This window comes from Phacochoerus africanus, chromosome 4 (genome assembly GCF_016906955.1).
Source record: "Phacochoerus africanus isolate WHEZ1 chromosome 4, ROS_Pafr_v1, whole genome shotgun sequence".
Taxonomy (NCBI): Eukaryota; Metazoa; Chordata; class Mammalia; order Artiodactyla; family Suidae; genus Phacochoerus; species Phacochoerus africanus.
Genome location: NC_062547.1, coordinates 4,814,580 through 4,833,795, shown reverse-complemented (window position 1 = coordinate 4,833,795; position 19,216 = coordinate 4,814,580). Strand labels below are relative to the sequence as shown.

The following is a 19,216-nucleotide window of genomic DNA, read 5'->3' as shown; positions in this document are numbered from 1 at the left end:
TTTTTGGTTTTTTTTTTTTCCATTTTGCCTGCCCTGTGGCACATGGAGTTCCCTGGCCAGGGATCAGATCTGGGCCGCAGCTGTGGCAACAGCGGATCCTTAACCCACTGTGCCAGACCAAACCCAAGTCCCAGTGCTCCCAAGACGCCGCCAATCCTGTTGCACCACAGCGGGGGCTCCAGGGAGCTCAGCCCTGAGCGAGATCTCGCACAGGCTGCAGGAACGTTTAGTGCTAGTTTCATGCTGGGACGGCGAGACTGGCGAAGAGCTTTGGGGTTCCTCCCAGACGACCCGATGCCCCGCGGGCACTTAAGGTAACCGTAGCCCGCCGTGGATTCAGGACACAGCCAAGGGTGACAGCAAGGATGGGCTTTTATTTTTTTATTGTTTATATAGTACAGTCTGTGGTAGCAGAAATGTATGCACAGAAAACAATCCAAATAAGAGTAAAAAAAAGGAAAGGAGAACATTCACAGAACATGGATTTCACAGTTACCCCCCACCCAGACCCCACAGTCCACATCCAGGCTGCCACATGACCACGTGCGGGACCTCAGGGAGCGGCGAGGGCAGCGACAGCTGGCCACCCAGGGCCGCCGGGCACACCAGGGCCCCAGCGCCAGGGGCAGCGGGAGGCTTCTGAGGGGCCCTGGGGCGGGCCGATGCCCCGGGGCGGGCCGCCAGCGCTGTCACAGGACCCCCTGCTCCGGGCTGAGCAGAGGTGGAGGGGAGGCTGCAGAGAGCAGGACAAAGCGGAAGGAATGCAGGTGGCACAGGGGCAGGAGTCCACGCGCCCCAGGGCGCTGCCTGCCCCGAAGGCGGGGTTCTAGAGCACATCCCGCTGGAGGGCAGGCAGGGCTTGCGTCCAGCTGAGGCGAGTCGCCCGCATAACGGAACAGAGAGACAGGCGCCGAAGAGCCGCGTCCATCCGTCCATCCCTCCCGCGCAGGCGGCAGTGGCGCCCGCACCGCCGGCGGTCTGCATCCGCCCCCGACCGAGGAGAGCGAGCAGCTGCGGGGGACCCCGGCAGGCCGCGGAGCAGCGTCAGTCTGTGTGCCCCTCGCTGCCTGCCTGCGGGGGCGAGCGGCGTCTACACCCGGAGAGCCTGGTCAGTGGCGTTCGCCTGCACGTTCGTTCAAGTCCTTGAACGGTCCTCAAGCAGACGAGGCACCTGCAGCACGACTCCGCTCCTGCCGTCTGCCAGGTCTGCCAGGTCTGCCCGACCCAGGAGCGCCTCCTCTGGGTGAGGAGTCTGAGCTGTTGCACTACTGCACTAGTGTGCTCTGACTCTGCTTCCCGATTCGTGCCAGGGTCCTAGTGAAGCCGCACACGAGACAGGAAATAATTGTTACGCCATTTAATACAGGCTTGGTCGCGCACACATCTGTGTGGGCGGCGAGCCGTCCGAGCCTTCTTGCCGCAGGTGCAGTAGTCGGAGCACAGAGCGACCCCGCAGGCTCAGCCGCCCCCACGCAGTCCAGGGGGGAGGGGCACGAGGCCTCCCAGGTCACACCCCCAGCTTCCTCTTCTGGTCGAAATAGGCCTCGAACCTGGCTTGGGCGTACTCCTAGGAGACAGAAGGAACAGCAGCCTCAACAAGGGCTCCCCCCTCCCCAGCACAGGGCCGTCCAGGAGCCGCGCTGCTCCAAGGACAGCCCTGCCCTGCCGCCAGCCCCGTCCACCCGCCCAGGTGCCCTGGCCAACCCGACGCAGTCAGCTGGGCCACCTGGCCCTGCAACCCAGATGGGAGACAGGACTCCTGCTGCAGAGCGGGCCCTGCCAAGCTGCACCGGCTCCTCCACCTTGAACCTACAGGCACTGACGGACAAGACAAAGGCTCTTCTTTCAAAGCACAGGGTCCCTGGGGCAAGGATGAAAGAAAGAAATGCCACCTGTCTTCTGGGGTCTCCTGCCGCATGGTGACTAAAGACTAAAGGGAGGGAAGAAGCCCCATCAGTGTGGGGAACGTGATTTCCCAGGGACGCCTCCGGTGTGGGCCATGCTACCGCCAAGATGGCAGCGCCACTCACACGAGAAATGAACGTGGCAGAGCGTGTACATTCTGCAAACGTGAACGCATTTTAAATGTGCAGTGCGCACAAGCCCACACGTCCGGCTTGCCAGCAGCGGCCCATGGGCCTCTGAGCTCTCTGGGGCCTCTGCGGTCAGGCCCGCCACAGACGGCCCCAGAACGCTGTCACGCAGAGGCGGTGGCCCCACACGCCCCCTCCGAGTCCGCCTTGCATCTGGGACACATCCACGCTGCGTGGGCGTGTCGGGCTGCGGGGCCGTCTCCCGGGGCAGGGCTCCCCCGCTGTGCGCTGTCCACTCACCTGCCAGCTGGCAGGCAGACGGGTTCCAGCTTGGGGCTACGAAAAATAAAGCTGCTGTGAGCATCTGAAAACAAGGCGTGGCGTGGACATACATTCGTCTCTCGGGTCAGTAACAGAGAGGGACTGCTGGGCGCCACGCCACGTGAGTCTCCCGCACATTCCCGCCGGCAGGGTGCGTGGCAGGTGAGCTCGGCGGGTCCGTGTTCTTGCCAACATTCGGTACTGGCAGTTTCTAAAGTTTCAGCTGTCGTCTCGGTGTACAGAGTATCTCAAGGAGGCTTCAGCTGGCATTTCTTTTATGACTTATGACACCAAGCAGATGAAAAGAAGCTCGCTGGCCATGTTTCTCTTCCATATAGTGTCCAGATTTCTGTCCATTTATAAAGTAGGTTGTTTGGTTTTTTGCTAAGTTATGAGCTCTTTATACGTTCTAAATACAAGTCCTTTGTCAGACAGAAATTTGCAGTATTTTCTCCCAGTCTGTGGTTTGTCGTTTCATTTTCTTAATAGTGTCTTTCAAAGAACCAAAGTTTTGAATTTTGATTAAGTGCAAATAAGTACCGTATTTTCTGTTCTCTGGAATACCAGTTGCCTACGTATGTAGGAGGCTATTTCAGGCCCTTTGATCTGTTCTATTTATGTCCATCTTAATACCAATACTACCTGGTCTTAATTCCTTGCTTAAGTCTTGATTAAGTCTTCCAACTTGGTTCCAAGTTAGTTTCAGTGTTTTGGTTAATTCCAGGGTCTCTGCATTTTCACAGGAGTCTTAGAAACAGCTTGTTAATTTCTACCAAAAGCCTGTGTGGTGTTGAGGGGCAAGGAGACGGTGGGTCAGCTTGGGAGAGCGGACACCTTGACATTAGGTCTTCCAGATCCACATACACAGTGCCTGTGACCTGAACTCATTCAGTAGTCTATTTTTTACTTTTATTTTTTTTGTGTGTGCTTTTTAGAGCCACACTTGAGGCTCTGGAGGTTCCCAGGCTAGGGGTCTAATCGAAGCTACAGCTGCTGCCTACACCACAGCTCACGGCAACGCCAGATCCTTAATCCACTGAGCGAGGCCAGGAATCAAACCTACAACCTCATGGTTCCTAGTCGGATTCGTTTCTGCTGAGCCACGACGGGAATGCCCTCGTTCAGTAGTTTAAACAGCTTTTGTATTGATTCCTTTATGTTTTTTCATGTACATGATCACGTTACCTATGACATAATGTCAGTTTTTCTTCCTCCTTTCGGGTGTTTTTGCATCTTGTCTTCCTCTGGCCTTCCTGCACTGGCGAGGCGCCCCCGGGGCCTGTGGCGGTGAAGTGTGTGCAGACCCGCCCATCTTTCCCTGTTGAGGGCAGAGGTGGCAAGAGCGCTCAGTCCTTTCCCATCGACGGTCCTGGTGGCTGCACGTGCCCTTGGCCTGAGTGAGGAAGTTCACCTCTCTTGCTAGTGTGCTGAGGCCTTTGACCCTGAACGGTGGCTGAAGTCTGTCAAATGCTTTTCAGGGCTGCACCCGCGGCATATGGAAGTTCCCAGGCTAAGAATCTAATCGGAGCTACAGCTGATGGCCTACGCCAGAGCCACAGCAACGCCAGATCCGAGCCGCGTCTGTGACCCACACCACAGCTCACGGCAACACTGGATCCTTAACCCACTGAGCAAGGCCAGGGATTGAACCCGCAGCCTCATGGTTCCTAGTCAGATTCGTTTCTGCTGCGCCACGACGGGAACTCCTTCTGCGGTTTTGATGATGGTTTCTGTGTGCTGGTCATGAAGGGCACTGAGCAGCCACTTCCTTGAAACGCTTGTCCGCTTTTGGCGTCGGAGAGAGGCTCGAGTCAGCAAAGGAACTGAGAAGGGACCCCTCCCCCTTCACTTCCTAAAAGTTCCCAGAGAGCTGATACCTTAAATGTTTGAGGAGATTCACCAGGATTGGAAGTTTATAGGTTTTTGATACGACTCTGGTTTCTAAGTACACTTCTTAGGCCAGTTTTGGTCATCTGATCCTCCAAGAAATTCGCACATCGCGTGCACGTTGTCAGATCTGCTGGCCCGAAGCTGCTCCCAGCCTCTCCGTCGACATTGATGACGCTGCAGTGACAGCCTCTGTCTGCACCCGGCTTTGGGAATGCCTGTCCCCTCCATTTCCTAGTGCTCAGAGGAGCCAGTTTAGGAATACTTGCGGTATCACTGATTTTTGCTAATTTTTGTCCATTTTCTACTTCAGTCATTTCCACTCTTTATTCTGCTTCTGTTTACTCCGGGCTTAGCTGGTTTTTCTCCTTCTAGCTTCTCAAAGTAGAAGCTTGTATCTGGTTTGAGAACTTTCTTCTTAGCCAATACGAAGGTTTAAACCACACGTCTCCAAATGCTGCCCTAACTGCACCCCACAAATTCTGGGGTGTTGCGTTTTCATTACGACTACGTGCAAGACAGTTTCTAATTGTCCCTTTAATTTCTTCTTTGACCCAGGGTTTATTTCCAAGTATCCTGTTTAGTTTCCAAATAACTGAGAGTTCTCTAGATTTTTCTGCTGCTGCTGCTAGTGGATTTCCAGTTAAATGGCACTGTGGCCAGAGAACTTACTCTGCAGTATCTTGGTCCCTTTATGTCCAAGGCCTGTCTCACAGCCCAGCGCAAGGGCCCGTGCCGACAGATGCTCTGCCTTCTCTGAAGTGTTACCTTTCCTGCAGCTGCCGGGGCTCCGTGATGGTCCTCAGCTCAGCTGGCCGGGGTGCCGTTCAGACTCCCAGCCTCGCTGCTGCAGGATCCCGGTACCGAGAGGAGTGAGCCAATCTACCAGGTGGACGGCCCCCTGCCTTCTGGCTTCGTCAGTTTGTGCTGTCTTTATTTATTGTGCCTTTTTGTCTTTTGAGGGCTGCACCGGCGGCACAGGAGGTTCCCAGGCCAGGGGTCCAATGGGAGCTGTAGCCACCAGCCAGCCTACGCCAGAGCCATAGCCACACAGGATCCGAGCTGCCTCTACGACCTACACCACAGCTCGCGGTGACACCGGATCCTTAACCCACTGAGCAAGGCCAGGGATCGAATCCACAACCTCATGGATGCTAGTCAGGTTCGTTCACCGCTGAGCCACGGTCTTTAGAAGCAGGACAGGTGCACACACACGTAGGGTGCTTTATCCTCAGGTGACCCGATGCCTTTGTTAGGAGGAAACGCCGTTCCTTACCTTGGGTGGGACTCCTTTACTTTTCTCTCCGCTCTTTTTTGGCCACACCCGCGGCATGTGGAAGTTCCCAGGCCAGGGGCAGTGATGACAGCGCGTCCTCAACCACTAGGCCCCCAGGGAACTCCAGCACTCCTTCTCTGAAGTCTACTTTGTCTTACAGTAACATCTGACCACGATTCCAAATCTCCTTTAAGATTCCAGATTTCCCCTTCCTTTGCCTAAGAGCGTCTGTGTGTTACCAAACCTTCTGCCTAGAAGCTGAAATCCTCACAGAGGACTCGGGGAGGGGCTGTAAAATCATCCACTTGCTTCCCACCTCTGCCCCAAAGCAAGGTGCCCGCTACGCTTCTGTGTACCCCCACCCCGGGACACCCCCCCCCCCCACTCCATATGGAGCAGCAGAGGGTGTAACCAAAGTTAAATGCAGTGTCTGTGTTAAGGACAGTTCTGAGGTTAAAGACACCCCGGTGTGGTCCGAGCTTGCTGCAACAAACGGCATCTAACAGCCGGGACCCGCCCGTGGTCTGGGCTGGACCTCGAGGGTCTGGTGTCTGCATCCCCCTCGGGAGCCCCAGGACCACAGAGCACTTGTCAGAAGCAGAGGCGGCGGAGCTGCCGGCCCTGGGGTCCGAGGGCCACTTCTAAGGCAGGCGGCATCAGCACCACGGGCTGAGACTGGCAGCCTCTTTCTTCCTCAGCTTCCCAGAGAGCCCCCTGTCCTGGACCCCGGTTCAGGGGCTCGGAGGGGAACTTCTGCCGAGCATTCAGACACGGAAGCAGGTGTTTTCTGGTCTCCCTGGAAGTAGAAGAGAAAAACCACCCCCCAAACATACCATGTACCCAAATTCAATGGATGAAATCTTGGCCTGTACGATGGACCAAAGTCCCCAGAAGAAATGGGACGCAAGGGCAAACCTGTAATTACAAAAGCAGGAAACGCACGTGAGACGCGGGGGACCAGGCGGGGGACCAAGGTCGTGACTTCCTGCCAGACGGACCTCCAACCTCATTCGCACCCCGCCTGCCTCGGCCGGCTCAGCGGGCTGACTCTCAGCTGTCCTCTTCCCCCGCTGCCAGCGACCTTCGCAGGACCTGCACGGAGGCCTCGGTGGCCACGCTGGTGCAGCTCGGGCCACACAGGCAGAGCCCAGCCTCACGGCCCCGACCACAGCCGGTCAGCAGCAGGAAGAGCAGAGCGCCGGCCTGTGGCCACCTGCCTCCCTTCCCCCTTCTCTCCACGGACGGGGCCGGGAGGAGGGGGCGGCTTCGCGCCAATGCACATGAAGCCCTGGTTTCGTCCACCCCTGACCCACTGGATCTCCGTGCCACCCTTCCGGTCTGGGTCGCCTCCACCTCCGCCTCTCTACGTTCGGGAATGGAAGCTCCGGGCCGCTAGGGCGGACGCGCCCAGAGAGAGCAGTGTGGGTGCCTCTGAAGACCACGAGGAGGGCACCTGTGGGAGGGAGGTGCCACAGGCACACAGTCCCTGTCACCAAGTAATCTCCCAGGAGACCCATAGGACAGGGATGGCTTGGGCCTCCCGACTAAAGAGATGCGTGAGTGGGAATACACCGTGGTCCAGGCTCTGCGGCCCCGGAAACTCCTCAGCCCTCCTTGGAGAGCTGTTGAGAGAACCGTTAAGAGAAAGACTCAAGGAGTTCCCGTTGTGGCTCCGTGGTAACGAATCCAACTAGTAACCACGAGGACACGGGTTTAATCCCTGGCCTCGCTCAGTGGGTTAGGAATCTGGCATTGCCGTGAGCATGGAAGTAGGTCACAGACGGCAGCTCGATCTCGAGGTGCTGTGGCCGTGGTGTCGGCCAGCAGCTGCAGCTCCGATTCGACCCCTAGAACTTCCATATGCTGTGCGTGCGGCCCTAAAAAGCCAAAAAAAAAAAAAAAAAAGCAGCAGCCAAGGCTCAGAAGCAATACACACGATTTCTAATGATTTTCTCGGAGAAACATTATTCGATGGCGCCCAGCAGCACGAGGGACCAGAGTACACGGGGCCCTGGTGGCAGCGGCTGGACAGCAGAGACCAAGGCGTGGACGACAGTTCCGAGCTCCGCCCAGGCGTCCTGACCCTGGGCACAGACCCGGTCTCCTTACCTGCCGGGTGCGCCATCTGAAGGGTGCGAACACACCCAGCCGCGGGGACGAGCTCCGAAAGGTCTAGGCCTCGAGCTGCATGCTCACGGGGACGCTCCCACAACACTCCCGTCTGCAAGGAGGCAGCCCACGTACCTCTCGAGAGAGGTGAGGAACCAACAAAAGAAACACTCACCTGTTGACCTCAAGCAACATGCCTTCTTCGATCGCGGACCTCTGCTCGTCGCTGGGGTCTTCAGACTCGTGTTGGAATGCGGCCAAGTAATTGGAAATAAAATGGAGCTTAAGAGAAAAGTAATGCCATTAGGATCAGTGATGGTGAAAAACAGACCACGTCAGCGCCGTCACGAAGCCCACATGCCCAGCGAGCCAGGTCGGAGGAGCCCGCCGCGCTGCTCTGCCAGGTGCCTGGATCCGGAAGCTGGACCTGCCGCTGCGAAGGGCCGCCCACCTCTAAGGTGCTGGGAAGGGTCCTAGGCCCATGTCCATAAACGGGTGATGTCTAGTTCTAGTTTGGAGGGACAGTTGGCCCCACGGGTCTACCGGGCTGCGCTTGCGTCTGCATGGGAACGAGGATCCATGACGTGCTTTGTTCATCACTTCAATGATGTCAGCAGGCGAGAGAACCCAACCAACCACGGCCTGTCTGCGTCCACAGACGAGAAAACAGCCACCGGCCGTTCTTCCCTGCGAGAACCCTCGCGAACTGGTCACCTGGCTGGAACGCCCACACATCCTGCCCCCGCCCCCAGATCGTCTCTAAAATCGGCGTCCAGGTACCAGGCCCCTCCACCAGCAGAAAGCATCATGCGCGTTCCAGCACTGTCCTCGCCAGGGGGCCTCAGACTCTGAAGGAAACCCGGTGCAAAAAACATGTTGCTGACACCTATTAAATTCCAGCTAACAGGCCCGACTCTGAGCTTCCGCTTCTGCGCAGCAACTCACTTCCCACGACAACATAATTTCTGCAGATGAGGACGCTGGCGGTTACAAGCAGCAGGGGCAGACCCGGGATGCCATTCTAAGCAGGTTAGTTTTTTCCTGTTTTTTCTTTTTTTTTCAGGGCCGCACCTGAAGCATAGGGAAGTTCCCAGGTTACGGTTCAAATCTGAGCTACGGCTGCCACCTACACCACAGCCACAGCATCGGTGCTGCGCCTGCAACCTACACCCACAGCTCACTACAATGTGGGATCCTTAACCCCCGGAGTGAGGCCAGGGATCGAACCTGCATCCTCAGGGATGCTAGTCTGGTTCATTTCCACTGCACCACAGTGGGAATTCCTGTCTTTTGTTTTCTTTTTTGGCTGTCCAAGGCATATGGAGTTCCTGGGCCAGGGATCAGATGCAAGCCACAGTTGCAAGTGACGCCACCGCTGTGGCCATGCCGGATCCTTAACCCACTGTGCCAGGCTGGGGAGTGAACCTGTGTCTCGTGCTGCAGAGACACCACCAATCCCGCTGCACCACAGTGAGAACTTCCAGGCAGGTTCATTTTTAAAACCTAGGCAGGCTCATTTGTAAACACTAAATGCTGAAGTTGGCAGATGAGGATAAGAAGTCTGAAGAGACTAAAACCCTAAGAAGGTGGTAATTATGATGACTTTCCCTCCCAAAAGGTTCTAGGTCCAGATGGTTTTATGGGCACAGTCCACCAAACTTTGAAATCATGTTTATCTAAATTTGTTCCAGAAAATAAAAAGGGACAATCAACCCATTTTGAAAGACTAATATAATTTTTATTCCAAAGCAGGTATGAATTATCTTAATTAATTAATTAATCTTTTCATGGCCACATCTGTGGCATATGGAAGTTCCCACAGTAGGGGTCGAACCGGAGCTGCAGGTGCCAGCCTACGCCAGAGCTCACGGCAACACCAGATCCTTAACCCGCTGAGCAGGGCCAGGGTTGGAACCCACATCCTCATGGATACTAGTTGGGTTCTTAACCAGCTGAGCCACAATGGGAACTCCCTGAATAATTTTTAAAATGAACATTAAGGTCCTGTTTCATGTATGTGCACAGACGTAAAACCCCTAAAATAGGAAAATGCCTAACTGGGTCCAAAAGAGCTTTACAAAGTAACTTAACTCATTCAAACAGCTTATTTCAGGAATTCCAGGAGGGCTTTAACATTTTAAAACATCTCACTAATGGGTTCGAGAGAGAGAAGAGCATGAGATCACCCCAGGAGGTGCAGACAGGGCATCTGGTAAAGACCTACACCTATGTGTGCGCTGTAAAACCTCTCAGCAATGGGGAGTGGGAGCTCCTTCAACTCACATCGCTGTAGTGCTGGGGGGGTCAGAGCCCGGCCTGTCCCCAAACGAAAGGTGCCTCCTTACTGGCTGTTCTCCTCCCAGACTCAACAGCCCCTGTCCCCTCCCTTCCTGCTCATACGGCATGACCTCGAGGTCCAGGACCCTCCTGGTCACTCTGCTCTGGACACACCCAAGGTCATCGGGTCAGCCTGCAAATGTGGCCTGAAGAGCGCAGCGCAACCCAGCCCAGCGATGCTTGGACGGCTGCCCGTGTGGCCGCCTGCTGGGCACCCTCCCCGTGGGGCCTCCCCGAACACCTCCCGAGGGAGCAGAGCAGCACCTGACTGCACCCCGTCCTCCACCAGACCCCTGAGAGCGCTTCCGCTCAGGCGGGGCTTCCTGGGGAAGAGCTGCTGCCCGGCACGGGTTCGAGGGGCCCGATGGCATCCTCCTCCCCACCTGCTTCTGCATCGCTGCCTCCTTATCCTCAACCCAAGGCCTGGAAGGGGGTCCTCGGGGGAGACTGCCGCAGCTCAGGGCGGGAAACCGGGTGTTACGCGGCAACAGCTACTGAACTGCGGTGCCCACAAGACGACATCTGTCTGCACAGAGTGAAACAGAGGAAAGGGATCCCCAAAAGGAGGCCAGAGAGCAGGGGGAGCTTGGGCTTTGGGGAAAAACCGAGAAGGAAGTAGTACAAGGAGGCTGTGCTCCTGTGACCGGACACAGGTCACCTCTGGCGCAGGGAACTCAAAAGCTGGACTCAAACACCTAGTCTGCATCTCGCCCCCGAATCACAGTTTAAAGCAACAGGCTCTGCTTAACCACCCCACAATCTGTGTGTGCGTGTCTTTCTTAGGGCCACACCCACGGCGTGTGGAGGTTCCCAGGCTAGGGGTTGAATGGGAGCCGTAGCTGCTGGCCTACGCCACGGCCACAGCAACGTCAGATCTAAGACGCGTCTGCGACCTACACTACAGCTCACGGCAACGCCGGATCCTTAACCCGCCGAGCGAGGCCAGGGATCGAACCTGCAACCTCATGGTTCCTAGTCGGATTCATTTCCGCTGCGCCACGATGGGAACTCCCACCCACAGTTTTCAAGGGGCCCCTTCAAGAGTGCCATCGTGACCGACTCCTAAACGCGAGGAGAGTGCGCGTGACGACTCGAAGCACCGCGAGCCTGAGCGGGCCTCCTACCTGCTGCTTCCTGGACGGGTACTTCAGCATGTTGGCTCTGAAGAAAGGGTACTTCTCGTAGTTATAGTCGTACATCCATTCGCAGAAATGGTTCCCAATGTCGAATCCCCTGGGAAAGCGGAAGAGGCCCAGAGGATGAGGCAGCAGCCCTGCCCGAGCTCCTGCTCACCGAAGGACGGGCCCGAGCCGGACCGCCAACTGGGCAGCCACCAGACCCCTAGCCGCCCCGGCCACCAAAGCGCCCCGACCCACTGTCTGGAGCCACTGCTCAGGGCCACACATCGTCACAAGGCTTCTGTGAAACCAACCAAAGGCCAGATTCTGGATTCTGGTGACTCCCGTCCCTGCCCCACACTAACGAGGCTGAGAACGGGCTGTGCACTCCACGTGGCCACCGCGGCCACTGGGACACAAAGCACTGGTTTCCAGGGACGAACCTTCCAACCTGGAATGGCCCTGTTGCCTGTTTCCTCCTGGTTCCACAGCCGAGTCCCAAGAGGACGCTGGGCGTTACCTGTAGTTGTAGCTGCTGTACTCGAAGTCGATGAGCATGAGTTTCTGCTTCTCGGAATTCTCCCTGCCTTCCAGCAGCAGGATGTTGCCTGTAAGAGGGTTTGGACGACGCGACCTTGACGTCCTCGAAAGGGCAGGTCCTCAGACCGCAGGGCCGAGAGTGGTCCTGATCCTCTCGGGGACCCCGACCACACGGCCCTGCGTCACGGAACGCGGGCGCAGGGGACAGGGCGCAGGAGCCACGCTACCCCAGGCGGCCAGGCCTGAGGCCCCTGTTCCCAGCAGCCCAAGAGCAGGAGGCCCTGGGCTGCGGGGAACCAGAGCAGGACCCCAGCCGTCTGGGCTGTGCTCCCCCTTCCTCACATGGGGCAGGAAGGCAAAGGCCCGTCTGGGGCGCTGGAGCCCTCTGGCCCCCGGCACCCCGAGGCGGCTGGGAAGCTGTGTCCTGGGTCCTCTGCTACCACAGGCTCCGAGCACCACCCCTGGCCCCCCACTGCTTTGCCCTCGGCTGGTTCTCCCCAAGGAGGAGCCCACCAGCAGCGTTCCTACGACTTGTGTCCCTGAAGCGTAGATTCTGAGTGTGCTGGCCACCAGGCTGGCTCTGCAGGTGCAGGTTCAGAGACACCCCCCCCCGACCCCGCTCCACCCAAGGCGCCACATCTCGGTCACAGGGGGACGGGTGCGCAGGCTCCGGCAGCCAGCCTTGCCCAGTTCTTTGGCCATTCTCTCCAGGGGTTCTGTGGGAGCAGTCAGGGCTGCTTGGCACATAGCTTCCGTTTCCAGGGGCCGTTAAACGGAGAACTGGGACAGATCCAGCGGACAGCCCCCACCTCCATCCTCTCCACGTGTCGCCACCACTGGCTGCCGACCTCCCCCAGGCTCTTCGGTGACCTCTGCACAGGTCACCGTCACCTGCGAACACACGAGGCTCCGACTGACCTGGCTGCACCCTGCCTGGCCTGACCTGCCCAGCGATGGTCAGTCAAGTAGGAAAAGGTATTTTGGCTCAAACTTAACATCTTGTTGATGACAAGCCTGTCCTCAAAGGAAAAACCACCTGCAGAGCCTGGAACGGGCTGAGGGCGGCCCTTAGCCAGCCGTGCTGGGCGGGCAAGAACAAGGCACAGCCGGCGCCACACAGCGTCGGCGTGGGCGGAGGGGGGATTTTTATTTTTAAACACATCCAGACTTAAAAACATGACCACGCTACACGAATTCGCGTGTCTTCCTTGGACAGGGCCCACGCTGTTTCTCTGCATCCGTTTTCACGGACGTGCGGCTGAAGCAAGCACCCAACTCGATCCTTGGCGCTGTGTCCGACGGACACACTCACACGTGAAACGCTGAACAAAGATGTGGCTGCCTTTATCCCAGCTCCTGGTTTAGCGAATATTCTCAGGTATCTTCTCTTTCAGAAGCGGGCTGCTAACCTACACTTCCCTAAACTTCTTCCTCGGAACGTGTCCTGGAGGCGTTTCTGTGGTTCTGTGTGAAACTCGACCTCGTCCTTTTCCACAGCCCTGCGACGCTTCCAGCGCGGCGGTGCCTCAGGGCCACCGTCCCGTCCCGTCCTCACGGGCACGTGGCGTTCACCACAAACACGGGAGGGGAGGCAGCCTCCCAGCCGACACACAAGCCCCACGGTCCGCGTGACGGGCAGCAATCCTTACCTTCCTGACAGTCGTTGTGACAAAACACGACTGGCGATGGAGTGGATTCAAGTAAGGACCTGGAAAAGGAAGGCTGTTTGTTACTCGCCAGACCTTCCCGCCTCCTCCCGAGGTAGGACCTCTGCACCCCCTCCCCGCCGGGGCCTCATTGGTGCATCTGACCACGGACCCCAGGCAGAGCCCTCCGGGTCGGTCTGTTTTGACCTCCCGTTTCCTTCATAGCTCTTTTTTGTTTGTTTGTTTGTTTTTAGGGCCGCACCTGCAGCCTATGGAGGTTCCCAGGCTAGGCGTCCAATCGGAGCTACAGCTGCCGGCCTACACCACAGCCACAGTCACGCAGGATCCGAGCCACATCTGCAACCTACACCACAGCTCACGGCAACACCAGATCCTTAACCCACTGAGCAAGGCCAGGGATCGAACCCGCATCCTCATGGATGCTCGCTGGGTTCGTTACTGCTGAGCCATGATGGGACCTCCTTTTTTCCTTTTTTTTTCATAGCTCTCTTCCCAGCTTGATGTTTTTTTGCTTGTTCTCTCCCTCCTAACAAGAGACCCTCCTTGAGGAGTATCTTGGCCACACTTCCTCAGCGCCATCCCGAAGCCGGCACAGCAGACACTCAACTACGCGAGTGATTCAAGCTGGAGGCACCAACACCCGGGCGATGGATGAACTCTGAATTCGAGAAGCCTGCCGCCCCGCCCCGCCCCGCCCCACGCAGACATCGCTGGGGCCTCTACCCAAAAACCGCAGCCCAGCTTCCTACTCCACCCCACGCCTGGGCCCCACCGAGCCCCGCATCCGCTCACGCTCCCAAGCCTGCCCCGCGGTTCCCAGTTTTTGCTTCCAAAAAACCCAAACCCACCGCCCCAGTCACTGGTCCCCCCGGAAGCGCACCTCCTCCGTGAGGCCGTCATGGGCGGCCACAGGAGCGGTGACGCCGTTCCTGCTAAACTGTAAGCCAGACGCCAGAATCCATCCGTTCAAACTCGGCCCCCAAACCAACGTAAAACCCCAGGCCTGCGGCAGAGCGCCGCAAGTTCGGGCGCGGCAGGCGTGGTGACGTGGACCAGACGTGCGTTTCGGGACGGATGTCCCCACCGAGTCAGGACATGGAGCAGAGCACTCACCGCAGGCGTTCCAGCTCCAAAGGCAGATTGTAACTGAGGAACCTGCGGAGCGGCTTGGCTTTGGACTCCCCGGGAAACTTAATCCTCAGCACTTGGTTCAGGTACCTTGTGAAAAAGGCAGACGCAAAGGATCGGCGCTCGGTTCCCCGCAGCTTGTTCTGGGGGCTCTCGTGCAACCCGCAGGCCCCCCGCTCGGACGGGGTGGGGAGGGAGGGAGGGGCCGGGCTCAGCACCACCCGCCCCCGGCCAACCCGCCCTGCGGCCGCCGTCTCCTCTCCTGCTTCAGGGAGTCACTTTCCCACGCAGGAAGGGTGTCCTCCTGAGACACACCCGCTGATGGCCGGCCCGGCACCGAGGCCAGGGGCAGGCGGCCTGGCGGCAGGCGAGAGCAGCTCGGGAGCCCGGGAGCCACCGGGACACGGCAGAGCCGTGACGGGACCACTTACTTTTCCATTGTTCCAAAAAGCCACTTTGGTTCCTTATTGAACGGCATCTTCATGCCATGAAACCGTGCCATTTTCTCGGCTATTTCTGCAGAAATATCCGGCAGACTCAGCTCTTCGGTTTCTAGCCGCCGGCTCTGAAATAAAAAGGGGAGTCAGAAAATGCCATTTCTCCAGAGAACCTCGAAGTGAGAGCCCACAACCCAGAGTCAGAAGTGTCTCTGCAGGGCATCTACATCTCGTCTGCACACAAAATCCCTTCACAGTGGGCACCGTGCCCGGGGACAGCCCTCCCCAGGGAGGGACAGGTCTCCTCAAAGCCCACGTCGCTGGCACCCTTTGCCTGTGGAAGGTCTTGCTCATGTATGATCCCACCATCCGTGGTTCTGCCCTCGGATCACGCTGCCCACACCCAAAGGGGGCCGGTGCCCCAGGCTCAAAGTGCCGGGTGGTCAGAGCTTCCAATGTGACCTGCGTCCAGCTCACCGACCAGCTGGCCACTCCCCCTGGACAGGGGTGACGTGCAGAGCGGGCTTCCAAGGTGCCCAGGCCACTTGCTCGCCTCTCCCACCCACCCTCGGGGTGGCCCCAGCACCCAGCCCGGGCGCAGCAGAGCTGAAGGCAAGGCTGGAGCGGATGGGCACCGGGCCGGCCTCCTCTGGCTCCCGGAATGCAGCTGAGGCCACACCTGGCCCGGCTGTCCTTTCAGCTCCCCGCAGGCGCTCCTATTATCTCTTCCAAATGGCCACATCCCCACGGAAACCCAAAGACCTATTTTCCTGAAAACCCACAGGTATAGCAGAGAGGTCAGGAGTGAGTGTGCCCAGGCTAGAGAAACCACAGCTCAAATGCTGCCTTGCACACTCATTCTAAACCTACGTGGCCAAGGCACGCGCATACCTCTGCGCGTTTCCCGTATTCTGTACAACGGAAACCATGACCTTGAGTCCTTGACAGGGCGCTTGGAACTAGAGCAGACGCCACAGAAGGCCCCAGGCTTGCACCCAGCCAGGGGAGTCTTGACAAACGGCAGGGGCCTTGTGACTAAAGCTAAGAGCTCCCTGGAAGCACGAGGCTCAGCCCTGGACCCTGCCAGGTATCCAGTGAGCGCGTCTCAGCGAGGACAGGGAACTCGGCACCTAGCAGTGGGACATGGAGGACTCAAGGCAGCTCACACGGCTTTCACTTGGCACTGGAAAAAATGCCACAACCAGTTGGGCGACGTGGAAAATGTAAAGCTAAGATGCTCAAAGGCGAACACACCCTGGCATCCAAGTTCCTGTTCCTGCAAAAAGAGCCATGAGACACCACTCTGCTCCCCGTGCCTGCCGAGGGACACGCTCACACGGGAACCTGGAATTCAGCCCATCCCATGCAGAGGTGAAGCATAAACCTGGAAAGAACATACGGTACCAGGCTGAGCCAAAGGAAATCACTTTTTTTTTTTTTTTTTTGCTTTTTAGGGCTGCACCTGCGGCATATGGAGGTACCCAAGCTAGGGGTCCAATTGGAGCTAAAGCTGCCAGCCTACGCCACAGCCACAGCAGCGTGGGGTCCGAGTCGCGTCTCTGGGATCCTACATCACAGCTCATGGCAATGCCGGATCCTTAACCCACTGAGCGAGGCCAGGGATCGAAGTCGCAACCTCATGGTTCCTAGTTGGATTCGTTTCTGCTGCACCAGGACAGGAACTCCAAAATCGCCATTTCTGGGGGGCAAAAACAGGCGAACGCTGGCAGTTTCATATGGTTCAACCTAGTACTTGGAAAGAACTTTTAAAAAATCCTTACTATGTGGTAAATGTGAGTACAGAACCAGAGTTCTGAGTTTAAAACCAGAACAGTATCGATTCCACAGACCGACAACCTGCGTTTCTCCTGATGCCAGCTTCGTTTCTCCCTGAGACACTCCCGTTACTCGCAGCTGTCTTCGCGGGTCCCCTGCCTTCTCTAAAAAGACAAGTTTTACCACATGTGCATTTATTTATTAAACAATCCGTAATGTGCGCTTTTCCTTGGCTGTCTAGAAATGGTATGATGTTGGAAGCTCCTGCTGCGGCACAGTGGGCTAAAGATCCGACGGCAGCGTCTCAGGTCGCCGCTGAGGTGGGGGCTCCGTCCCCGGCCAGGCACAGCGGGTTAAGGATCCAGCACTGCCACAGCTGTGGTGTAGGCTGCAGCTGTGGCTCAGATTCAGTCCCTGGCCCAGGAACTTCCACATGCTGTGGGTGCGGCCATAAAAAGAAAAGAAGGAAACCGCTGGTATGAAGCCGCTGCAGTCTTCCGCCATTAGGTTTGACTGTGTCTTCAAGATGGAGCCGTGCTGCCCCTCTCAACCACATAAAGCGTTTTGTATTTCAAGAATTCCTTCTAATGCTTTACTATCTCATTGCGTCTCAAGCTAGAGAGAGCTGTCTTTCCCCCGCCTCTTTCCAGCCACTCCAGCAGCACATGGAAGTTCCTAGGCCAAGGGCCGCATCCAAGCCGCATCTGCGGCCGAGTCACAGCCATGGCAACGCCGGATCCTTAACCACCGCACCAGGCTGGGCATCAGACAATGCCACAGAGACAAGCCACAGTGGGAACTTGCAGATATTACTGTCTTCAGTGGGCAAATTATAAATAAAACTACAGCCAGGTGTCAGGGAGGAGACGGAAGTACCCTCTAGCACAGGAAGGTAATGCGCATTCGTTTAAACACCCCCAGGCTGGCAGCTGGCACACATGGTGCCGCATGTGAACGAGGCGAGGGCGCCCCTCCCCCAGCCCTGGCTGGAGGCAGGCCTGACAAGCGGAGCACCCGCCAGCCAGCTGTCCTTGAGCTCCACACCACCTGCACCGCGGCACGGGGTGGCCCTGCACAGTGAGGCCTCTTGTGGCCAAGACACCCCATGAGGCAGCAGCCCCTGGTCCACAAGGAGCTCCCAGGGTCAGCGGGGGAGCCCTTCCGGAAACACAGGCCAGCAAGGCTCAACGCCTCCACCCAGAGGAGGGGGCCACCAGGCCCAGAGGGGTCCCACAAGGAGCTCTTTAGGGGGGCTGCTGGGCGGGGGCTATGCACATAGAACTGCAAACAAGGCCCCGCAGGAAGGGAAGGCAGCATGACTCCTGGAAAGAGGGGGTGGGGGCCTTGGCATCTGGGAGGAGCCTGATGGGCACACAGGAGCAGGGGAGCCTTTAAAGTCGGGGGGGACCGTGAGACAAGGGACAGAACAGCCATGGCCCCCAAAAGTCAAAGACCAGAGACTTGGCAGAGCGCTGGGGCTGTAACGAAGGCAGGAGCTGAGAGGAAGGGGTGAGAGGAGGTTTCAGGGCAGGAGGCGGTGTCAGGTTCACAAGCAGGCCTGGCGAGGGTCTGGGTCCGGCCCAGGCCACCGTGAAAACACATCGTTGTTTTTGGCTTCCCAGCACACACAAAGGTTGTCTACTCTGTGCTGCAGCTTATTGAGTGGCCACAGCATTACGTCTAAAACAACAGCGTGCCCACCTTAATTAAAACAGACTTTACTGCTCAAAAATGCTCACCGTCTCCTGGCCACGCAGGGCACCACACACCTCCCATCTGTAAGAACTGCAGTGAATGCCAAGCTTGGTCAAACAAGGGGAGGCGTGTGCTTTTGATGCGGGTGAATATATCCTTGCAGGAAAGACAGAGGTGCTGATACAAATTCAACAGAACTTGTGCTTTTCTTTATTTCTGTGGTAACACAAGTCACATTTACTGCTTTGGACCAAAGCACCTGGGGCTCGTCGGGAACGAGACAAGGACTCCACCCTCCTCCTGCGGCGCCCGTCACCCGACCGGCCTCCCCCGCGTCTTACCGGGATGAACTGCTCCAGGCGGCCTTGGGGGAAGATGCCGAAGAGCTTCGGCCCCAGCGACCTCTCCGCGAGGATGGCAAACATGACGCTCTCCAGAACCATGGCCTCGGCGCCCTGAAACAGACCGCAGCACACCAGACGTTTACCGAGCGTGGCCCTGTGCCAGGCGCCAAAGCCCTCCCGCGCGGGCTGCCGCCTCCACTCCCCCGGCAACGCTGAGACAGGCATTGTCCCTGTCACCGTCACCATCGTCCCCACTTCAAACACGAAAAAGCAGATTTGTAACTTGCAGGATCCATGCTGGCAAGCACCACCCTCTATTGATGAGATTTTAAATTCAAGGGGAATTTAGGTTACTGGCTCCAAAAATAGAACAGTATCAATATTTGATGGCTTCCATTTATTTTAAAACTTACATAAGCCTCACCCCTGCCGTCTCATCAAAAGCCACAACAATTCCATCCACGCGATGGCGGCTCAGCTGCTTTTCGGTCAACTTCGGTCAACAGTGCCCAGCGAAAGCAAACGGGCCAAAAAAGGGCCCTCGGCTC

The 19,216-nt window shown here is 57.4% G+C and overlaps 1 protein-coding gene across 3 annotated transcripts in view; it reads right to left on the bottom strand.

Annotated features, from left to right (window-relative positions):
* Window positions 1-354: 354 nt before the first annotated feature.
* Window positions 355-19,216, bottom strand: part of CHKA (choline kinase alpha) — a 57,728-nt gene continuing 38,866 nt past the window's right edge. For 2 of the 3 annotated variants that reach the window (XM_047775082.1, XM_047775084.1), the window contains 9 exons: window positions 18,666-18,779; window positions 14,848-14,981; window positions 14,402-14,506; window positions 13,271-13,329; window positions 11,602-11,689; window positions 11,088-11,196; window positions 7,802-7,908; window positions 6,351-6,432; window positions 355-1,567 (listed from right to left, as the gene is read on the bottom strand). In XM_047775082.1, the coding sequence (XP_047631038.1) occupies window positions 1,508-1,567; window positions 6,351-6,432; window positions 7,802-7,908; window positions 11,088-11,196; window positions 11,602-11,689; window positions 13,271-13,329; window positions 14,402-14,506; window positions 14,848-14,981; window positions 18,666-18,779 (858 nt within the window). In that variant the 3' untranslated portion in view covers window positions 355-1,507. The remainder of the gene's footprint in view (window positions 1,568-6,350; window positions 6,433-7,801; window positions 7,909-11,087; window positions 11,197-11,601; window positions 11,690-13,270; window positions 13,330-14,401; window positions 14,507-14,847; window positions 14,982-18,665; window positions 18,780-19,216) is intronic. The other variant, XM_047775083.1, reaches the window with a different exon arrangement.